Raw genomic sequence first — 23,022 nt, 5'->3', positions numbered from 1 at the left:
GATGCAAATGGAGTATTGTTGGCAGTTTTTGGATGTTTTCTTTAGATTGCTCTATGGGCGCAATATTAGCTTTCCCATTAGCCGTCTCATGCGAGTCGTATTTGACAAATTAGGACGCGTAAAAAAAGAGAAAGATGTCTGGATTTTGAATGATAGGCAAAGATCCAAATTACCTTTGATGTTAAAAGAAGTTTGTTGAGACTTTTTTTTTTTTTTCCAAGGTTGCTCTAGCTTTCATGTGTAAAGTTTAGGACGAGCGCACATTCCAAGACGTCTCGCTTTTGAAGGTCAACCCTTCAGACGTGTGTGTGTGTGTTCCATCTTCGACCTTGTGGTACTTGGTAGAGTTTTTCCACAGGTTGTGCCAAGACTTTAAGGCCATACTTGAGCGGTTAAAGCTCATAAAGCTGCATGCAGGCCTCCAGTAAAACAAAAAAACTCCCTTTTTTGCGTCTTGATTGCCACTTAGCTTAATGGCATCAAGTGCAGTTTGCGGGGCGGAAAGTAACGCCATCTTTTTTCTCTCTCTTTGGCTTCCCAGCTGATACGTCTTGGGAGTGATGCACTGGCTTCCCCTGGTTGCCATGGTGATCGCCTCGGCTCTGCCCTTCCCTCACAAGCCCTTGTCCAGGAGCGCCGCCGCCGCCAGCGTGGAGCCCGGCTTCAGAGAGGACGACGACAACATGGCCGCCACCCACAGCCGGGAACACCTCAGGAACCTTACAGCTTTCCGTTTGGACCCCAGGGTCAGTTTGGGGGTTCCTGAGAAAAAAGGTCTCCCAAAGAACAGACACCAACAAGACCGCTTCAGTCTGGTGGACAGTTTTCGGGACTCCAGACCCACACAAGCTTCTGTGCTCGAAACCCAAATAGGTGAAAGTCCTGCTGCGGGTCCCAGGAGTTCCAGACGAGGGGCGCCGACTGTTCCCTCGGAGCAGCTCAGGAACGGGGCCACACTGGCTGAGGGCACCTTGGGGGCGAGCCCGGGAACTGCACTGGACACCGTCTTGGAAGGGGACGACATGTTTCTGGACGCGCACCCACGCGTCCTGTTCTCGCCCTCGGGGTCGCCGCCCGAGGACCCGCCTCTGCTCCTCATGCTGGAGACCGGCCTGCTGGAGGAGGACTCGGACGAGCCGGAGGAGCCCGACGCGCACATCGAGGGTCACGGGGACCGAGCAATCGAAAGGAGCCTGAGTTGGGCCAACGCCTCGGGGTTTACGGCCGACGCAGCCCGCCCCGTCAGGAGGGACAAGCGCTCGCATTTGATGGACAGGCGGCGCGGGGAGAAGTCGGTGTGCGAGTCGGAGAGCGTCTGGGTCACCGACAAGAAGACGGCCGTCGACTCGCACGGCCAGACGGTCACCATCTTGCAGGATATCCAGACCCAGACGGGGCCGCTCAAACAGTACTTCTACGAGACGCGGTGCCGCCAGGCGGAGCAGCAGCAGAGCGCCGCCGGACGCCCGCCAGGGGCCAAGGGGCCACTCTCTCAGCCCACGGGCGTGGCCGGCGCCGGCTGCTTGGGCGTGGACAAAAAGCAGTGGGTGAGCGAGTGCAAGGCCAAGACGTCGTTCGTGCGCGCCCTCACCAAGGACGCCAACAACCGGACGGGGTGGAGGTGGATCCGCATCAACTCGTCCTGCGTGTGCGTGCTGCTGTCGAGAGCCAATCAGATACTGGGGAGGGAGGTCCTGGCAAGGAGGGGGCGGGGCTAAAGAATCAAAAACCTCAAAGACTCTTTTTGTACGATTACTCTTTCATCATCTAAGTTATTAGTACGTACGCATGATATTAATATATTCCTCCATGTACGATATACGTGTATGTATGGAGCTTGTATATTTATAGAAGAGTGGCGCCTCCTACTGGAGGTCCACAGTAGTGCTCCACGCCACACCTTCGATGTTGAAGCTGGAGCATGTTTTTAGATTCCAGCTCAGAAGCAGCAAGTTTGCGCATTCTGCCAAACGTGCGAATAAAGGATCTTTGTACGTACGACATGTTTTTGTTTGCTGTCAATAGGTAATAATCAGTAGAGGTGCACAAAAAAACGATTCACATACGAATTGCGATTCATATTCATCCCAATTCTAAATCTATTCCTAATTTTTTAAAATCGTAAAAACAAACAAAAAAATTTAAAAATATATATATATACAAAAAAAATGTTTCTTAGATTTTTTATATTTGACAAAGATATATATATATATATGTTTATTTATATATACATATATGTATACAATTGCAATTCTTAGACATCCTGATTCTAAATCGATTCATAATTTTCAAAAATCGATTAAAAAAATATATACATATATACACACATACATACATATAAATATATACACACACATATACATATACATACACACTTATGTATGTACAGTATGTATACACATCATATACATACATACATAAATATACATACACATATATATAAATAAATATATCTACATATATATACACACATTATATATATATATATATATATATATATATATATATATATATATATATATACACACACACATACATATATGTATACACACATATATATATATGTATATATACACACACACATACATACATGTATACACACACATATATATATATATATACACACACACATATGTATACACACATATATATATATATATATATATATATATATATATATATATATATATATATATATATACACACACACACACATACATATATGTATACACATATATTTATATATACATATATATAAATACACACATTTTATATATATATATACACACACACACACACACACACACACACACACACACACACACACATATATGTATGTATATGTATGTGTATATGTACACACATATTTTTTAAACATTTGTTTCTAACAATCAGTTCTTAACAATAAGTTTTTAGGCCGTAAACCAAGAAGTTGGTCAACTTTGACATTCCATTTAGACCCAAGACATTGCTACAAGGACACGAAAAGACGATTGTTTGCTCCCACTTTTTTTTCTTTTTTACCTCAAGAGAATTATGCTGACAGACATAAACATCCCATCAGTCAGCATCTTATTGAGAGCAGACATTGTACAGTAAGTGATTGTTTTATGTTCATCATTTGTAGATTTTCATTCATCCCGATTCTAAATCGATTCATGATTCCCCCCCAAAAAAATTTTTTTAACATAAAAACATATATTTTTAATGATTGTATGCAACCAGAAGGAGCTTTTCTAACCTGTAACCTGTTTTGAAAAAGTTTCATTATAATAAATTTATTAATATACCAAATAATACATTGCGAGAATCGGTTTGAATCAAGAATCGATTCGGAATCAAATAGTCACCCCAGGAATCCGAATCAGAGTGAATCGTTAGGTGCCCAAAGATTCACAACCCTGATAATCAATAAGAAGTGAGAGCAGTTTGAGATGATGAGCAGATCCACATGGATTGCTTAATTTATTTATTTTCTTCTTTTTAATTTTTTTTACATCATCTTTTTCATGAATTTGTTACTTTTCCATAGGATATCTTCATTTTGTATAACGACCAAGAGAGCCATAACGATCATTATTACACAACGTGTTGTCAAAATGTACACACACACACACACACACACGTACAACCGCGCAACCGTAAAGAATGTTTCTCCGTATGGACACGTTTTTTGTTTTTACAACAAGCTCAGGATAAAGCGGGCGTCGAAGAGGGGCAAGGGGCGTGTACATTTATCCGACACATACCTCAAGAAAATAAATTTTTCATCGTAAAAAATGAAAATTACAACTGAAAAAAATCCACACATTTTACAAATTGAACCCCCCACCCCCTGTAGATCATAGATCAGTATCATACAGATAAATATTTTTTTCTTTAATCGTTATCTTTACCACGACAAAGAAAAAGTTCATTGTGGTTTTCTTTTAAGACATGCATCGTAAACATGGAGGCTCAAAGTTCTGTTTTGTCCTCGGTCTCATCATCGCCACTGAGAAAGCTCATATGGCTTGTGGGTGTGTGTGTGTGTGTGTGGTGTGTGTGTGTGTGTGTCCCCTCTCATCATTCATCAGTCCTCATGCAGCCTCATGTTCCTTTAAGAAGTGTTTGCTTTCAGCAGAAACACCTGCTGCTACCTTTCACCAAACTCCTCCCCCTTACCAGTGACGGAGCAGGAAGGGGCTAAGAATAGGTTTGTGGTAAAATGTCATATGAAGTGCTCTGTCATTCATTAATTAACATTTGACATGCGCCTATTGACGCAAAAGGAGCCCCAAAAGATCACGGGGCCCTACAGTGTGTAGAGAGGGGCGGCCCTGCATACAACTGTCCAAAATATTTTAGAGGATGAAGAATAGGTTTTGAGGGACAACTGACTGTAAGGCTGAATTCACACTGCAGGATATTATGCCTAATTCACATAATAATAATAATAATAATATTAATCATAAAAAAAAATAAAAAAATGTATATATATTATAAATATGTTTATAATATATATATATATATATATATATATATATATATATATATATATATATATATATATATATATATATATATATATATAAAAATAATGATGTATATATATTAATATGAAATAAAATATAAAATATAAATGTATATTTATTCATAAATATACTCAATTGAATGAAATAAACATACTTTTTGTTACATCCAATGTTTTTATGTCGTCATTCACATTATAAAAATAATTAAATAAAACTCTAATGCGAATGTGTCCCTGAATATGCGGAAGTAGACATGGCGCATTTTTCGGGCAATTTTGTGCAAACAGAGTCCACATATTCTTTACCGAATTGTTTAGCACAGGAAACTGTTTCTGAACCATTGTTGGGCTGCAAGCGCCCCCTAGAGGGCCGCCAAAATATATGTGTTTCTCATGTGGTTCGGATGGGCCGCAGCGGTACTCCGTAGTAATACACTTTGCCACCACTTGTGGCAGTAATGACAATCTTAAACAAATAGAGTAAGTCCGGCGCTAAAGTAATGGAGACGTTTCTTAAGCGCAAAAATTATGACTAAAGTTGTGTAGCTGTATTTTCATTTCTACTTAAATTTTATTGACAGTTTAGTTAAACATATGTCCTAGTGTGTGAATGTTGTCTGTCTATCTGTGTTGGCCCTGTGATGAGGTGGCGACTTGTCCAGGGTGTACCCCGCCTTCCGCCCGATTGTAGCTGAGATAGGCTCCAGCGACCGCCCGCGACCCCAAAAAAGGGACAAGTGGTAGAAAATGGATGCACGGATGGATATTTATTAATAATTTACTTTGAATTTATTTATTTGAGCATTGCGTAATTGTATTTACTGTAAATAAAAAATTTTTAAAAAGTCATCAGTTTTTGAGTCCCTTCTTTTGCAGTACATTTAAATAGTAGTTATTTTTTGTAATCAGCCTGACCTAAGCCTTGATAACAACACCAATATCGCCCCCTTACACGATGTTTCCGGAATGTTTGATGGTGGGTATGGGCATTGGGAGCATTGGCATGTGCTAACTTTTAGCCAATTTTAAAGCCGTACACCTCAGAGTCATATAAATTTGTACCTGACACACGCTAACTGTTAGCATGCTAACAATAGCATGCATGCTAACAATAGCATCCTAACTTTTTCTAAACCATTTTTTTAGCAAAATACCCCAGAGTCATACAATCTGGGACTTGACAGTTGCTGTTGAAATGCTAACATTAGCATCCATCCGTCCATTTTCTACCGCTTGTCCCTTTCGGGGTCACGGGGGGTGCTGGAGCCTATCTCAGCTGCATTCGGGCGGTAGGCGGGGTACACCCTGGACAAGTCTCCACCTCATCGCAGGGCCAACACAGATAGACAGACAACATTCACACATTCTCATTCTAACTTTTTTTTTTGCCAATTTTAAACCCGTACACATTAGTCGTATAACTTGGTACTTGACACAATCTAACTGTTAGCATGCTAACGTTAACATGTTAACAGTAGCATGCTAACATGATATTGGTAACTTTTTTAGCCAATTTTGTAGCCATACACCTTAAAGTCATATAACCTGGTACTTGACACATGCTATTGGTTAGCATGTTAACATTAGACCGTATGCGTCATCATACTTGCCAACCTTGAGACCTCCGAATTCGGGAGATTGTTTTTTTGTGTGTTTTTTTTAGGTGGGCGGGGTCGGGGTTAAGGGGCCGGGGTTAAGGGGGGAGGAGTATAGCTAGAATTCACTGAAATTCAAGTATTTCTTATATATATATATATATATATATATATATATATATATATATATCTGATCTTACAAAATTTGCAAGCAGCATACCCCTTCCCCTTCGAGCTGTCCTGGATGAACTGAAATTCTTGTTTCCAATCATTTTGGAACTTGAAAGCGTACTTCTTCTTCTTACTCGTCGTCGCCATGTCTCTTCTTCGTTCTTCTGCTTCGTCTCCTTCTTGTTGTGTGTGCAGTTGTGCACTCTCCAAAAGCCGTAGATGTTATAACGTGACTGGGCCGGCACGCTGTTTATGTGGAGGAAAAGCGGACGTGACGACAGGCTGTCCTCACTCAGGACAATATTGTTGTCCGGCTGGAAATCGGAAGAAATTCGGGAGAATGGCTGTCCCGGGAGATTTTCGGGGGACGCACTGAAATTCGGGAGTCTCCCGGAAAATTCGTGAGGGTTGGCAAGTATGTGCGTCATGCGTACCCGCTGACTCGCATGAACCCCAAGTGGCACGAGAGTGCAAGGGCTCGATCTACGCTGTTCGCAGCTTCAATTATTATTTTTCTATACATTTTGATACCTTTTTGAGGCCCCCAACATGCACAAAAAGTCATCAAATTGCAGGAATGTCAGGTATGGTGACATTTTAAAATTGGCTCTCCAGCGCCCCCTTTAAAATGAGTAAAAATTAGCCCTTCCCACCAGAATTATGACATTTGTTGCTTTTCGATGACACGTGTCAGATGAACGCACCCTGTACGTACAGACTGGATATAAAATCGAATTTATGTCCATGTACAAAAGAGACCTGAGTTGGATTTGGAAAAAAGTGGGCAAAAAAAAGGACCTGAATTGACCTGCAGTGTGAACATAACCAAAGTCCTCCTATTGATTGATTGATTATTAACAGTGGCCCTAAGGAGCAAACAGTCCAAATACAGAAATCATGTAAACCCAAACACTATTAAAAAGGCTTCAAACACAAAAACGCTACACGATGAAAAACATGCGGGAAAAAAATGCTGCAAATGCCAAAAACAGATCAAACACATGTGACACATTTGACAGAGATGCTGCAAGTTCCCAGAACAAAAACCAAAGTGAGTTAGGCTACTATGGATCAGCAGACATATACTGTATATCCCAAACAACATAATCAAAAATGTACCTTTTCACTCTGCCAATTTTTTAAAAAATCTTTCAAGGTCTGGTGCCCCAGGTAGCCTAGCTAACTTCCGGGTAGCCTGGCTAACTTCCTGGTAGCCTAAGCAAGGCAAGGCAAGTTTATTTATAGAGCACAATTCGTACACAAGGCAATTCAGACTATTTTACAGCAAATTACAGTACAAGACGGCACAAATAAAAAAATAAATAACAATGAAAATAGTCATAATTCGAATAAAAAAAATCATAAAATACAAAAATAATTTATCATAAAAACAATCACAATTCATTATTCAGGCTACCTAACTTCCTGGTAGCCTAGCTAACTTCCTGATAGTTTTGCTAACTTCTTGGTAACATTGCTAACTTCCTGGCAGCATTGCTAACTTCCTGGTAACATCGCTAACTTCCTGGTAGCATTGCTAACTTCCTGGTAACATTGCTAACTTCCTGGTAGCATTGCTAACTTCCTGATAGCATTGTTAACTTCCTGGTAAGATTGCTAACTTCCTGGTAGCATTGCTAACTTCCTGGTAACATTGCTAACTTCCTGGTAGCATTGCTAACTTCCTGATAGCATTGTTAACTTCCTGGTAAGATTGCTAACTTTCTGATAGCATTGCTAACTTCCTGATAGCATTGTTAACTTCCTGGTAAGATTGCTAACTTCCTGGTAGCATTGCTAACTTCCTGATAGCATTGTTAACTTCCTGGTAAGATTGCTAACTTCCGGGTAGCATTGCTAACTTCCCAGTATTCTTGGCAACTTGCAGCATTTCTCTTATAGTAGTCGCTCTTTGTTTATTGATGTTGATTGGTTTCAGGCCTGACCGTGGAGTATTAATTTATGCAAAGTACGAATCATTAACTATAAATGGAACATTTTCATAGCATAAAAACTTGTTTTTTTAAGACCTTCTAAATATTTTTTAACACCCTTTAGTCACGTTTACAATCCAATATAGTTATGCTGCCCGAGGCAGAGCCAATCGGTGTCCACAATACTGAACAGCGCTTTCTGATTGGTTCGGTCTTATCAAGTGGCCCATACTGCTGTAGCATTTCGACATTTTTTATACCTAATTTAGGTAAAAAATTTGTAGAATATTCTGTAAAAACAAAACAAAAAAAAACTACAGTTTGGTTGTTTTTGGCATTTGTGTTTTTGATCATGCAGGATTTTTGAAATTGCAGCAATTATCATTTGCATGTGTTTTCTGGTTTTTGGTTTTGTGTCCCGATACTTTAGTCCTTACAGTCTGCAGAGTCACCTCTAATTTGTAGATACGTTTCTGCCACAAGACGGTTGAACCCCATGCCTGTGTGACAACCCCCCCGCCGCTCCCCCCACGGAGCATTTGATGCCTATTATTATGGTCTGCCTCGAAAAAGAGCTTCCTGGGCGTATCGGCTTTCAAGACAAAAGGACGACGAGCGTCCCTGTGATGTGGTTTGAGTCTCGGCGTCGGCCATGTTTTACTGCTCGCGTCACAACGGAGCCCCGCTTTGTCACTCTGACTGGTTTACGTCCTCTTCTTGTTGGCCAACAAAGACTAGTTGAAGAGAAGAAATGAAGACACGTTAGCTGGTCCACAAAGAACATCTGATGTACCTTCCAGCTGGGAGGACACATTCATGGCTTCATCCCGTTCCCGTCCGTGCGTGTTATTGCAGACTTGAAGTGTTGGGACGCTCCCTCCGAGGGTGTCGGCGTGGTCGGTGGCGCCCTACGGAAGGACAGATGTCAACAACAACGGGAGAGGTGTGCTGGTCTTAATGAGCAGGTGATGCTCACCTCAGCAGGAGTACGTCCTCACGGAGGCAGACTCACCCCGGGCACCAGAGCTGGCTGCGAAAAGGGAGACACGGCGCGTTTACCACCACTGACCTCCCACAGGGATGACGGATAAAACGCCCCGCGCTCTACTTTGGAGGACGCCGTTCCCTGTCATCGACGCTTCCTCTCGCAAAAGGAAGCCACAAATTCCACAGGTGGGGATAATGGACGACTGGCACGGAAAGGAGCACACGTGTCTCGTGTCTTTTACGCCACGATGAGCTGAGCAGCTCGTTTAAAAAATCAAATAGGTGCACCACCCTGCCACGAATAGATTGCAGTCCTTTGGGAAACTGCATTGTATCAACTAGAGATGTCCGATAATATCGGACTGCCGATATTATCGACCGATAAATGCTTTAAAATGTAATATCGGAAATTATCGGTATCGTTTCAAAAAGTAAAATGTATGACTTTTTAAAACGCCGCTGTACGGGGTGGTACACGGACGTAGGGAGAAGTACAGAGCGCCAATAAACCTTAAAGGCACTGCCTTTGCGTGCCGGCCTAATCACATAATATCTACGGATTTTCACACACAAGTCAATGCAAGGCATACTTGGTCAACAGCCCTACAGGTCACACTGAGGGTGGCCGTATAAACAACTTCAACACTGTTACAAATATGCGGCACACTGTGAACCCACACCAAACAAGAATGACAAACACATTTCGGGAGAACATCCGCACCTTAACACAACATAAACACAACAGAACAAATACCCAGAACCCCTTGCAGCACTAACTCTTCCGGGACGCTAAAATATACACCCCCGCTACCCTAAACCCCGCCCACCTCAACCTCCTCATGCTCTCTCAGGGAGAGCATGTCCCAAATTCCAAGCTGCTGTTTTAAGGCATGTTTAAAAAATAATGCACTTTGAGACTTCAATAATAAATATGGCAGTGCCATGTTGGCATTTTTTTCCATAACTTGAGTTGATTTATTTTGGAAAACCTTGTAACATTGTTTAATGCTTCCAGCGGGGCATCACAACACAATTAGGCATAATAATGTGTTAATTCCACGACTGTATATATCGGTGTCGGTTGATATCGGAATCGTAATTATGAGTTGGACAATAACGGAATATCGGATATCGGCAAAAAAGACATTATCGGACATCTCTAGTACCAACTTATAAAACAATAATGCTTATTTCGGACTACTTCCGTCCAACAACAGTCTGTGTTTGTGCACATTTTAACGCACTAAAAAATCAAAGCGCTCGGGGGCCATTTTGATATTTTTCATTTTCAAGACCAGGGGTCCCCAAAATCTGGCCCGCAGGAAGTCCCAAGTTAAAAAATAAAATAAAACAAAATACAATTATTTAAATTTTTTATTATTATTTTTAAAAATCTGTCCTTTGTAATCCATTTTCTACCGCTTGTTACTCTCGGTGTCTCCTAGCCGCTCAGGCAAATCATATTGTCTAAAAATGCATTTTCCTATCTATAACGTGACAATGTCGGGCGAGCGCGCGCCAAGTGAGCGCTCTTTCAGTCAATTAGTGCGCGAGGAATATATATATATATATATCAGTGGCGTGCAGTCACTAGAGGCAGGGGAGGCACGACCTCACCTGCCATCATGAAAAGAAAAAAAAAGTAAAAAGAAAAAAATAATAATTAAATTGTTATATGTATCCAGTGATTATACTAAAGTTATTTTCCATTTAACTTCAGCAGTTTTAGATTATTTTTATTTTTATTTTCACATTTGCCGTTCAAATACTGAGAAGAGACGGTGCGGTGATCAGCAGCCAGTTGAGGCACGTCACTGATTTGTGCCTCAACATGGATTGTGCGCAATGACTCGGCTAACTGCTGGCCTGCTGTGCAGTGAGACTGTATTGCTATATGAATTATATCAGCTAACTAAACTATGGCATAGTTTAGTTAGCTGAAGTATATAATGTACAGTGTATTTTGTCAACAACTGTATGTGTGTAACGTATTTCTTGTGCTGAGCGATCATAAAACTGGAGGCTTGTCTCATAACCCCGCCTCCTGGTGCCAAGCACCTCCGCCGCAGAATGCACCCCCGACGGGAGCGCCACACCAACCAAAGCCCAGACCCAAACCCTCCACGTGCAAGACCGAATCCACCCCAAAAAAGTCACTTAACAAGAAGCCAAAAAGTGCAAAAACAACAATGCTCGCGCGGCGCGCCGGAGGAGCCATGAACAGGGACACAACATTAGGTACACCTGCAGACTACAGCGCGGATTTCATATTTCATTCATTCACAACTCTTCCAAAACGAACACCACTGCTCCCGCACTTATAAGTAAAGGTAAGACCATAATAACGTTTTATTTATTAAATGTGCTTTTTTGTGTGCTACAGTTTGTAAGTGTAAAGTTAAAGTTAAGTTAAAGTACCAATGATAGTCACACACACACTAGGTGTGGTGAAATTTGTCCTCTGCATTTAAACCAATCACCCTTGTTCACCCACTGGGAGGTGAGGGGAGCAGTGGGCAGCAGCGGCGCCGTGCCTGGGAATATTTTTTGGTGATTTAACCCCCAATTCCAACCCTTAAAGCTGAGTGCCAAGCAGGGAAGAATGCTGGTATGAGCTTTTAAACATAACCCGTTAACTGCTGCCAATCAAATGGTGAATAAGATACTCTTTAGGGTTCATATGTTTGTAAATCTGACTGTGATGATGCAGTGCCTCACCTGACATGAACCTCACCGCACGCCACTGATATATATATATATATATATATATATATATATATATATATATATATATATATATATATATATATATATACACAGTAAATATATATATAACACGCTAATTTGAAAAGATAAACAATTATAATCACGAAAGACAATTTACAGTTGAATGCTAACATGCTAACTTGAAAAAACAAACAATTATAATTACGAAAGACAATTTACAGTTGAATGCTAACATCCTAACTTGAAAAAATAAACACATATAATAAGACAATTTAGAGTTGGATGTTAACATGCTATCACGCTAACTTGAAAAAAATAAACGATTATAGTTATTAAAGATAATTTATAGTTGAATGTTAACATGCTAGGGCAGCACGGTGGTACAGGGGTTATGCATGTTCTCCCCGTGACTGCATGGGTTCCCTCCGGGTACTCCGGCTTCCTCCCACCTCCAAAGACATGCACCTGGGGATAGGTTGATTGGCAACACTAAATTGGCCCTAGTGTGTGAATGTGAGTGTGAATGTTGTCTGTCTATCTGTGCTGGCCCTGCGATGAGGTGGCGACTTGTCCAGGGTGTACCCTGCCTTTCGCCCGAATGCAACTGAGATAGGCTCCAGCACCCCCTGAAACCCCGAAAGGGACAAGCGGTTGAAAATGGATGGATGTTAACATGCTAACACGCCAACTTAAAAAATTTAACAAATATAATAAGACAATTTAAAGTAGAATGCTAACAGGCTAATGTGAAAAAATAAACTATTATAATTACTACAAATATATTTTTTGTTTCCTTCCTTCCAAGAACGCCGACATGTCGCTGAGCAAAGAAGACGCCGTCAACTTGAGGTGGATCACAATCGTGGGATCGTCGCTCTCGGTCTTCTTCTCGGCCCTCAGCTTGTTGTTCTACGTCTGCCTGCAGTACGTTAGTGTTCTTTGGCTCGACTCCCCTCAAGTTTGTTCCCGGGGACCCAGAAGGGTTTCGGTCGTAAAAATTTTAAAAATTAAGTCACATATTATTTATTTTTATTTTAAATCTCGAGATCAACTAAAAAAAAAGTTTTATGTTTTCTGCCCTTTTTGTCAACAAAAACTCTGTTTTTTTTAATGGCAAAAACACACAATATGCAGTATGTTCCCCCCAAAAAATGTCAAAGTGGAATATTTCATTTGAAATATTTGGAGACTAATTCATACACAATTGATTTAAATTAATTATAATTTTTTTAGCAATGACACATTTTACTAACTAAAATCCCACTAAAATTAATTGGGATCCAAAAAGGTCCCACTCATAAAAGTGTAAAAAATAAGTCATTCATTTTTTTTTTTTTACTTTCAACAATTGAATCTGTAGATCAGTGATTCTCAAACGGTGGTAGAGGTACATGTTTTCCATCTGGTGCTACGCCAAATAATCACTTGATTAAAGTACAGTGTTTTATTACCCTATATTCAAACTCTGTGTAATGTTAGTGTCCATAAATATTAAATATACTTGTTAAAACAAACCACTACTCTGTTTTAAATGAATACTTAGGCCCACTATGCTACCGGCAGGTTTTTTTCTGAGGTGGTACTTGGTGAAAAAGGTTTGAGAACCATTGCTCTAGATCAGGGGTGTCAAACTCATTTTAGCTCAGGGGCCGTATGGAGGAAAATCTGTGCACACGCGGGCCGGACTATTCAAATCATGGCATTAGAACTAAAAAATAAAGACAACTTCAGATTTGTTTTCGTTGTCTTATTTTGACCAACAATAGAACAAACACATTCTGAAAATATTACAATAAAAATATAGAAAAAACTACGGCAGCGGTAAAGTTTAGATCCATGAAGGAAAAAAGAAAGTGAATGAATATTTATAACTGAATAAATTTACATACGGTATGCATAAAAATGTGTTTTCTTTTGTATTTAAAAAAAAAATTAATTAAGTAACGTTTATGACAACCTTTTCCAAAACACAATATAGAATGTGAGATACAACAGGATAATGTATACATTTATCATTTGTTTTCAAAACGCTTACAAAAAAGTGGGACCCCAAAAATGTACTGTGGGACCCCATTTTGAAAATTCCTAACGCCAACACTGATGGAGTATTGGTGCGTGCAAAACAGCAGAAGGCGGCTCTGGCCTGCGGGCCGGTTCTAATACTAATCAAATATTATCCAAGGGGCCATAGATCATTCATACAAATTTGGAGGTGTTGAGATCGCCATGTAAAATCGCTAATGCTAATCAGTAGCATATCAAAAGCCAATTTATAGTAGCATCAAGCTAATGCATTTGTGGGAAAGTGGAGCCTAATTTAACTCCGGTTGGAGAGTTTTTTGAGTCAGCTTCTATGTTGGCATTGAGAATTGAAACATTACCTAGATGCTCAATGTTTCTTAACCATAGGGCCGCGTAAAATGTTTGTTTCTCAGCTGTGGTCGTATAGGCCGCAGTTGTACTTGGTTGTAATACACTTTTCCACCACTTGTGGCAGTAATGCCAATATCAAACAAACAGAAGAAGTTTGGAGCTAAAGTCATAGAGAAGTTTCTTAAGCACAAAAAATTATGACTAAAGTGATGAAGCTGTATTTTCATTTGCACTTTACTTCTATTGACAGTTTATTTAGGAAACATAATCATTATTAATTTTGATGAACTAAGCACAACATAACAGGGATGTCTTGACTTTGACATCCCTGCTCTAGATCAACTTCAGATCTATCTATCGATAATAAGTATTTTTTTAATGTTTTTTTTTATTTGTTTGTTTTATGCCATTCTTGTTAATGTTGTTTTTATATGATTAAAAAAACGCAAAACATGAAATATTTCCGCCCCGAAACATTTTAAAGCAGAATGTTTGATGTGAAGTAATTGGAGCCTTGAATAGGTCAATAATTCACAACATTATTAAGTTTGATTCATTATTATTTTTTTGAGTAATGACAGTTTTGAATAAAACAGCCTGCGTGGCAGCTTTGTGTTAATAAAGTCAACATTGCAAATTTTACTCATTAGAGTTCACTTGTTTGCTCTTTTATTAAATTATTTTGTTGTTTTTTTTAATAGTATTTTTAAATTGTGCTGCGGGCCATTAAAAAATGAGCCGCAGGCCGCAAATGGCCTCCGGGCCGCACTTTGGACACCCGTGATTCAAAGCCTGATCAAGAATGTCAAAAAGACGTGAGACTCGTGTCTTGTTGTCCAGAAAGCACCGCGAGTGTCTGGGTTGGTGCGGACATGTTTCAACACGCCGTGAGTAACATACATTGTGTGTGGAGGTGATTACCAACTCAACAGGAACTTTATCGCTCAGTGTGTGTGTGTGTGTGTGTGTGTGTGTACGTTACAACAGCTGTTACGCTGCATTCCAGTGACCTTTAATGTTTCTGACATGCGAGCAGAAAAAAAAAGTACTTAATGTGACCCCAACAAAATTGGTGCAGTAAAAAAATACAAGTACATTAAGTACAGTATTTGTATTCATTAGTTTCCCCTGAAGATTTGACAGTTTAAATGTTTTTTAAACAGCCGTGTTGTTTGTTTACGTCTGACTTTGTTGACTTGGAATGCTTTGATGTCCAACCTCGGAAGCGCAGACAGTTTGTCAAGAAATTAAACCTAAAACGTTTTGCCAAAAAACACAGTGAAAGTCAAAATCTGGCCATTTGCTTTTTTTTTTTTAACAGTTCGCGACACATTCTAAAAATCCATCCATCCATCCATCTTCTTCCGTTTATCCGAGGTCGGGTCGCGGGGGAAGCAGCCTAAGCAGGGAAGCCCAGACCTCCCTCTCCCCAGCCACTTTGTCCAGCTCTTCCCGGGGGATCCCGAGGCGTTCCCAGGCCAGCCGGGAGACATAGTCTTCCCCGTGGCCTCCTACCGGTTGGACGTGCCCTAAACACCTCCCTAGGGAGGGGTTCGGGTGGCATCCTGACCAGATGCCCGAACCACCTCATCTGGCTCCTTTCGATGAAAATATTGTTTAAAAAAGTGAAATAAAAAGAAAACTTGTAGAATAAGTTGCAATGTTGATTGTGATAAAACAAAAGCTGTTTTGCTCTTTAGAACTGTTGTTGCTCAAAAATAATAATGCATCAAAATCAATGTTGTTATGAACTATTGACCTATTCAAACCTCTACTTTTAATTTTTTTTGGGGGGATGGGGGGGGGGGGTGGATGGATGCATATTTTGCCCATCCATCCATTTTCTACCACTTGTCCCTTTCGGGGTTGCGGGGGGTGCTGAAGGCGGGGTACACCCTGGACAAGTCGCCACCTCATCACAGGGCCAACACAGATAGACAACATTCACACTCACATTCACACACTAGGGACCATTTAGTGTTGCCAATCAACCTATCCCCAGGTGCATGTTTTTGGCGGTGGGAGGAAGCTGGAGTACCCGAAGGGAACCCACGCAGTCACAGGGAGAACATGCAAACTCCACACAGGTTGAACCCAGGACTACTCAGGACCTTCGTATTGTGAGGCACAGGCACTAACCCCTGTTCCACCGTGCTGCCAAGATTTTAAATAAAATAAAGCCAATATTGTCATTTTTTGTGTGTTTGCCATATAAAAAAACATTTTTTTTTTACAAAATGGCAAAAAAATAAACAAATAAAATAAAATAAAAAGTATAATCGACTAGTAAATCTAAAGTTCATTTTAAGATTTAAAAGTTGAAAGTGAAAAAAAAATACAATAAAACAAAAAAAAGACTTGCTTTTAACATTGGATTCTCAAGAATTTTGGAGGGATTTTTTTTAAACTGTCATCGCTCAAAAAATAATAATAAATAACAATTAATTGTGTTATGAATTATTGACCTATTTAAGGCTCCAATTACAAATATTATAATACAAAGTGGCATATCAAACAGGCGCCAACGGTAATGTTAGCTCTTCAACAAGTAGGAAGACAAAGTTTCAAATGATCAGCATGCAGATTTTGAAGCTTGAGGCCTGATTCTTGTAGTTCCGCCTCAGCGAGTCACGCCTTGTCTACAAAGGAGCCTGCGGGGCCAGTAAAGCCCGCAAATGTGAACATGAGAGGGGTCGAAGGGCGCACTCACCGTCACTCTGAACCTTCCTGAGGGTGACGGAGGGCGTGGCGATGGCGGAGGCACGGAAGTTAGCAGGCAGGGTCTCGGCGGAGTCGGAGGTCACACCCCGCAGGTCCTTCTCTCGGAACATCTTCCTCCATGAAGGCGAGCGCGTGAACGTCTTGGTTCCATCCTGCGGGCCACAGAGAGGAGCGGTGAGCAGATGGCGTCCGCAACGGTCCTATGCTAGCTGGCGCCCACCTCATCAGGTCGTCTCTCCGTTCCCAAGGTGATGAGTGAGTTGTACTCCTGATCCAGGAGCTGTCGGGCCTGCAGGAGAGACGACAGAGAGAATTAGAAAATGCTGAAACGCCAAAGCCGAACTGCAATGCGAACAGTTAGCATGCTATAGCCGGAAAAAGTCAAGTAGCAAAATGTACGACACTTGGGTGTATAATGCAAAATAGTTAAGAAAAACGAGGAGGCTAACCTGCTAATGTTGGCATACTAAAGGTGAGATAACAAAATATTTGACTGAGGTGTATGCCTACAAAATTAGGTAAAAACTTAGCATGCCAACTTAAACATACTAAAAGTTAACATGGACGACGTAACAATACTTGGCTGTGAGGTTTATAGCGACAAAATGAGCTAAAAATCTAGCATGCTCACATTAGCATTTTGAAAGTAAACTAACAAAATATTTGACCGTGAAGTGTATAAATCAGCTAAAAGTTAAAGTTAATGTGGAATGCACTCCCAACAGGTGTAAAAGAAAGGGCATCTCTATCCTCCTACAAAACCGCACTAAAACAACACCTCCAGTCAACCTCAACCCTTGACTTACACCCTCCCCCTTCCACATCCCACCTCCCCGGATTGTAAATAACCAAATGTAAATAATCAAATGTATATACTTGTTCTTATGCTTTCTGAACTCACCATGCTCAGTGCTCGCTGTACATATCCTACCAAGTCACACCTACACTGTTTCAATGTCCATTTCTCTGATGATGCAATTGTTGATGACTGAAGTGCTGATATCAACTAAACCCTCCTCATCCCACCCTGTAAATATTGTACATAATGTAAATAATTAAATGTATATATTCTGATGATTAACTTGTGTGATGACTGTATTATGCTGGTAGTATATATTTGTACCATGAATTGATTTACGTGGACCCCGACTTAAACAAGTTGAAAAACTTATTGGGGTGTTACCATTTAGTGGTCAATTGTACGGAATATGTACTGTACTGTGCAATCTACTATTAAAAGTTTCAATCAATCAATTAATCAATCAAAGTTAGCATACCAACACTTAGCATGCATGAAGTAACAATATATTTAACTCTCGAGGTGTATACCTGCAAATGGAGATAAAAGCAAGCATGCTAACAGTCAACATGTTCACATGCTAACTTCAGCATGTCGACATGCTAGATTTTTACAGTTAAATACACTAGTTGACTATGAGGCGTAAAAACTGTAAAATTTGCTAAAAGTTAGCATGCTAACACCGAGCATGTGTGAAGTAACATTATATTTACCTTTAAGGTGTATACCTGAAAGATTAGACAAAAGCAAGCATGCTAACATGCTAATTGTTAGCAACAATTAGAATGCGTCCAGTAATAAAATATATGACTCTAAGGTGTATACCTGCAAAATGAGACAAAAGCAAGCATGCTAACAGTAATTTTGCAGGAACAAAATATTTGACTCTGAGGTGTATACCTGTAAAAACAAGTTAAACAGCTAGCATGCTGGTAACTGACTAACAGTAATTAACTAACATTTTCAAGGGGCATTGCGACTTTGGAACGATTTGAATCGGTTAAGAAATGTGGAAATAGGAATACTTTAATGAGGATTAAAGGGAATAATTGTGTAAATACTTTTTCATAATTCACAATCATAGTATTACGTGCAGAAAACTATATGAAATAAGTACATAAATGAAGAAAGAAACGTATAAATGGACCTTTAAAATCCCAGACACCTCCTTGTATAACAAGTTCTTTCTTGAATGCAAGAGTGTTTCTCATCTTCTTTATCAAAGTGTTGGCACTCGCAACTTTCTTTGGCCCCATGATGGTGGATTATTATGCAGTCGTACGCACACATTTTGTCGGAAATCGAATCGCGTGAAGAGTGGGGCATACGAAAACCGAAAACCGAGGTAGCACTGTAATAGATTACTCAGGGCCCTCAGATTACCTGCGTGTTCTGATTGGGGATCTGCAGCAGCAGGGCGAGGTCCGTGTAGTCGAAAGTGTCGTCGAGGGCCAGCAGGGCGCCGTGGACGCCGCTCTCGCGGAGGTTGTCGGCGTACTCCTTCAGGCCCACGTTCTGCACCCAGCACATGACCCGCTCGTTGGACCACACCATCACATCTGGAAGAGCGGCCAGTTCATTAGGAACAGGATGTAAACGTAGGCGTGTCTCACCGAGAAGCGCACGTTTTTTTCCTTTGTGCCCTCCTTCAGCTGCTGCATTCCACACAAAGTTGTGGTTTGAGACGTTGCTGTTGTGTTTACTATAATGAGCAAAATGTCTTCCAGCCATGATGGATGTCTTTTTTCACTGAATAACAACTTTTTGGGTTTGACGTCATTACTTTACAATCAAACCACTTGGCAAAAGACAAAAATGGGCGAGACCTGAATAGTATCGTTGACATATTATCCCATAATGGTGCCAGAACCGGTTCTTAAAAAAAGGAAAATCTAAAAAAGTTGTCCCAATTTTTATTAGTGAATTTTGTGACTTGCAAGTTGAAGAAAATAGTCATTTAAATCAGTGTTTCTTAACTATTGTTGGGCCACGAGTACTCAGTTGTAATACTCATTTTCACCACTTGTGGCAGTAATGACAACGTCAAACAAAGAGAAGTCTGGAGATAAGAAGTTTGAAAAGTGGCAAAGCTGTATTTGTATTTGCACTCTAATCTTATTGACAGTTTAGATAAACATAATGATTATTAACTTAGTTAGAATTGACAAGGTTTATCCTGTTAAACTGTAAATATTGACGGTTAAATATAATTATTGAATATGTGAGTCTCGGGGCCCTTCTGTCGTGGAAATGTTGGGCCCCATGGTCAAAATGGTACCAAAAAAAACAGATTTTAATTTTTCAATACTATAAATTAGGGATGTTCCGATACCAATCATCTCTGAGTGGGATCAGAATCAGTGGCCGATCTGATTTTGTGAATTCTGAAAAAAAAAATTTTTTTGATCGAACTTGGTTTTGTTTTTGTTCAAAATTGTTTTTGGGGATGTGAATCTTTTTTTTTTTTGGTTGCTATTACATTTTTTTAAATTTTAAATACAAATATTTTTTGTTTGTTTTTAAGTTACAAATATTTTTTTTTAGTAGCAAATTATTTTTTGGGGGGGGCGGGAGGTTACAAATGGTTTGAGTTAATTTCAAACATGCATACAGTTACAACATGATACGTCTCAATTTCCAGTTTCTCTTTTCAACGTGCTCAAAAAGGAGCTCATCTAATCCTACTCCTTTTCCATTACATAGCAATCGCTAACACTTTTGTTCACTTCCTGTTCTCAATTTGTTCACAATATACTCCATGAATATTATAATTATGAAAACATTTTTTATTAATTAATTGTGAAGTAAGCTGTATTTCATTTAGTGAGATGAATAAGATTATCAATAAATGTAAGATATTTATCATGATTCTTCTTCTTTGTACCTGAGTTTGAACAGTTTCTTCAACTGGATCATATTAGTACATTGTTCATTAATCCATTCCATAATTTAATTCCACATACTGATACACAAAATGTTTTAAGGGTTGTACGTGCATACAAATGTTTCAGGTTGCATTTTTCTCTAAGGTTATAGTTATCATATTTTGTTGAGAAGAATTGTTGTACATTCTTGGCTAGCATGTTATAGTTTGTTTTGTGCATCATTTTGGCATTTTTGCACCAAATTGTTTTTTTGGCACTTTTTTTTTTTTTTTTTTGGGTGCCAAAAATGTATTTGGGCAAATTGGGTTTTTTTTGGTTAGAAATCTTTTTTTGGTTGCAATTTTGTCTTTTGGTCCCCTAAAAATATTTGGGGTTGTAAATTTACATTTTGTGGTGAAACATTTATATTTTGGTTGCAATTTTTTAGGTTACAAATCTTTTTTTTGGGATACTAATCTTTATTTTGGTTGCAATTTTTTTGTTCAAAATAATTGTTTTTGTTTACAGATCGTTTTTTTTTGGTAAAAAAAAATAATTTATTTGGGCAAATTGGGATTTTTTCGGTTATAAAGCTTTTTTTGGTTGCAATTTTTTCTTTTGGTCACAAACAAATGTTTGGGTCGTAAATTGACGTTTTGTGGTGACAAATTGCTACTTTGGTTGCAATTTTTTGGTTACAAATATTTTTTGGGTTGTAACTTTTTTTTTTATTGGTTACATCATTGTTTTTTGGGTTGCAAATATTTTGTGGGATTACAAAACATTTTGGGAGGATCAAATATTTTTTGGTTGCAAATATATTTTTGTTTACAAATAATTTTGGGGTGTTGCAAATTTTCTTTGAATTACAAAAAAATGTTTGGTTTGCGAATTTAGGTTTTTGTGGTTACAAATCGTTATTTGGTCCTAACTAGAGATGTCCGATAATGGCTTTTTTGCCGATATCAGATATTCTGATATTGTCCAACTCTTAATTACCGATTCCGATATCAACCGATACCGATATATACAGTCGTGGAATTAACACATTATTATGCCTAATTTAGCTGTGATGCCCCGCTGGATGCATTAAACAATGTAACAAGGTTTTCCAAAATAAATCAACTCAAGTTATGGAAAAAAATGCCAACATGGCACTGCCATATTTATTATTGAAGTCACAAAGTGCATTATTTTTTTTAACATGCCTCAAAACAGCAGCTTGGAATTTGGGACATGCTCTCCCTGAGAGAGCATGAGGAGGTTGAGGTGGGCGGGGTTTTGGGGGGGGGGGGGTAGCGGGGGGTGTATATTGTAGCGTCCCGGAAGAGTTAGTGCTGCAAGGGGTTCTGGGTATTTGTTCTGTTGTGTTTATGTTGTGTTACGGTGCGGATGTTCTCCCGAAATGTGTTTGTCATTCTTGTTTGGTGTGGGTTCACAGTGTGGCGCATATTTGTAACAGTGTTAAAGTTGTTTATACGGCTACCCTCAGTGTGACCTGTATGGCTGTTGAGCAAGTATGCCTTGCATTCACTTGTGTGCGTGAAAAGCCGTAGATATTATGTGATTGGGCCGGCACGCAAAGGAAGTGCCTTTAAGGTTTATTGGCGCTCTGTACTTCGCCCTACGTCCGTGTACCACTCCGTACAGCTGCGTTTTAAAAAGTCATACATTTTACTTTTTGAAACAGATACCGACAATTTCCGATATTACATTTTAAAGCATTTATCGGTCGATAATATCGGACTGCCGATATTATCGGCCGATAAATGCTTTAAAATGTAATATCTCTAGTCCTAACTGTTTTTTTTAAGAGATTTTGGTTACAAATTTTTGGGGGGGTAGCAAATCGCTTTTTTTGTTACAAAACTTTTTTTTTTTTGGAAAATTGGTTTTTTTTTTGTTAGAAATATTTTTTAGTTGCAAATGTAGTTTTTGGTTAAAAATAATGTATTTTTGTTGCAAATTTTTTTGCGTTATAATTTTAGTTTTTTAGTCACAAATCATTATTTTTGGTTACTAATCTTTATTCCGGTTGCAATTTTTTTGTTCAAAATAATTTTTTGGGTTACAAAACGTCTTCTGGTCGCAAATCTTTTTTGGGGGGGCGGTTAAAAATTGTGTTTTTGGTTCCAAATCAGTTTTTTTGGTTCCAAAGTAAAGTTGATTTGGAACCAAAAAACAACAAATCGTTTTTTTGGTCGCAAAACTACAGTATCTTTTTTTGGGTGGGGCGTTTACAGTTCTTTATTTTTGGTTATTCATGATGACGTGTCGGAGCGTGGATGTTCAGAATGCCGGTGTCCCTGAATGCACCTTAGCGTGAGTGTGAAGGGTG

At 39.4% G+C, this 23,022-nt stretch overlaps 2 protein-coding genes across 3 annotated transcripts in view; one reads left to right on the top strand and one right to left on the bottom strand.

The window, feature by feature from the left end:
- LOC133651483 (neurotrophin-3) overlaps positions 1-1,903 on the top strand; it is a 43,018-nt gene extending 41,115 nt beyond the window's left edge. Inside the window, exon 2 of the mRNA XM_062049438.1 lies at positions 542-1,903. Within this exon, the coding sequence (XP_061905422.1) occupies positions 561-1,718 (1,158 nt within the window). The 5' untranslated portion in view covers positions 542-560 and the 3' untranslated portion in view covers positions 1,719-1,903. The remainder of the gene's footprint in view (positions 1-541) is intronic.
- A 3,946-nt stretch (positions 1,904-5,849) lies between these two features.
- Positions 5,850-23,022, bottom strand: part of ppfia3 (PTPRF interacting protein alpha 3) — a 57,744-nt gene continuing 40,571 nt past the window's right edge. For both annotated transcript variants that reach the window (XM_062050257.1, XM_062050258.1), the window contains 5 exons: positions 19,204-19,379; positions 17,242-17,310; positions 17,011-17,173; positions 9,190-9,243; positions 5,850-9,121 (listed from right to left, as the gene is read on the bottom strand). In XM_062050257.1, coding sequence (XP_061906241.1) covers positions 9,191-9,243; positions 17,011-17,173; positions 17,242-17,310; positions 19,204-19,379 — 461 coding nt within the window. In that variant the 3' untranslated portion in view covers positions 5,850-9,121; position 9,190. The remainder of the gene's footprint in view (positions 9,122-9,189; positions 9,244-17,010; positions 17,174-17,241; positions 17,311-19,203; positions 19,380-23,022) is intronic.

This window comes from Entelurus aequoreus, linkage group LG06, assembly GCF_033978785.1.
Source record: "Entelurus aequoreus isolate RoL-2023_Sb linkage group LG06, RoL_Eaeq_v1.1, whole genome shotgun sequence".
Classification (NCBI taxonomy): domain Eukaryota; kingdom Metazoa; phylum Chordata; class Actinopteri; order Syngnathiformes; family Syngnathidae; genus Entelurus; species Entelurus aequoreus.
The sequence above is the reverse complement of the archived record's forward strand: the minus strand, read 5'-3'. Positions and strand labels throughout refer to the sequence as shown.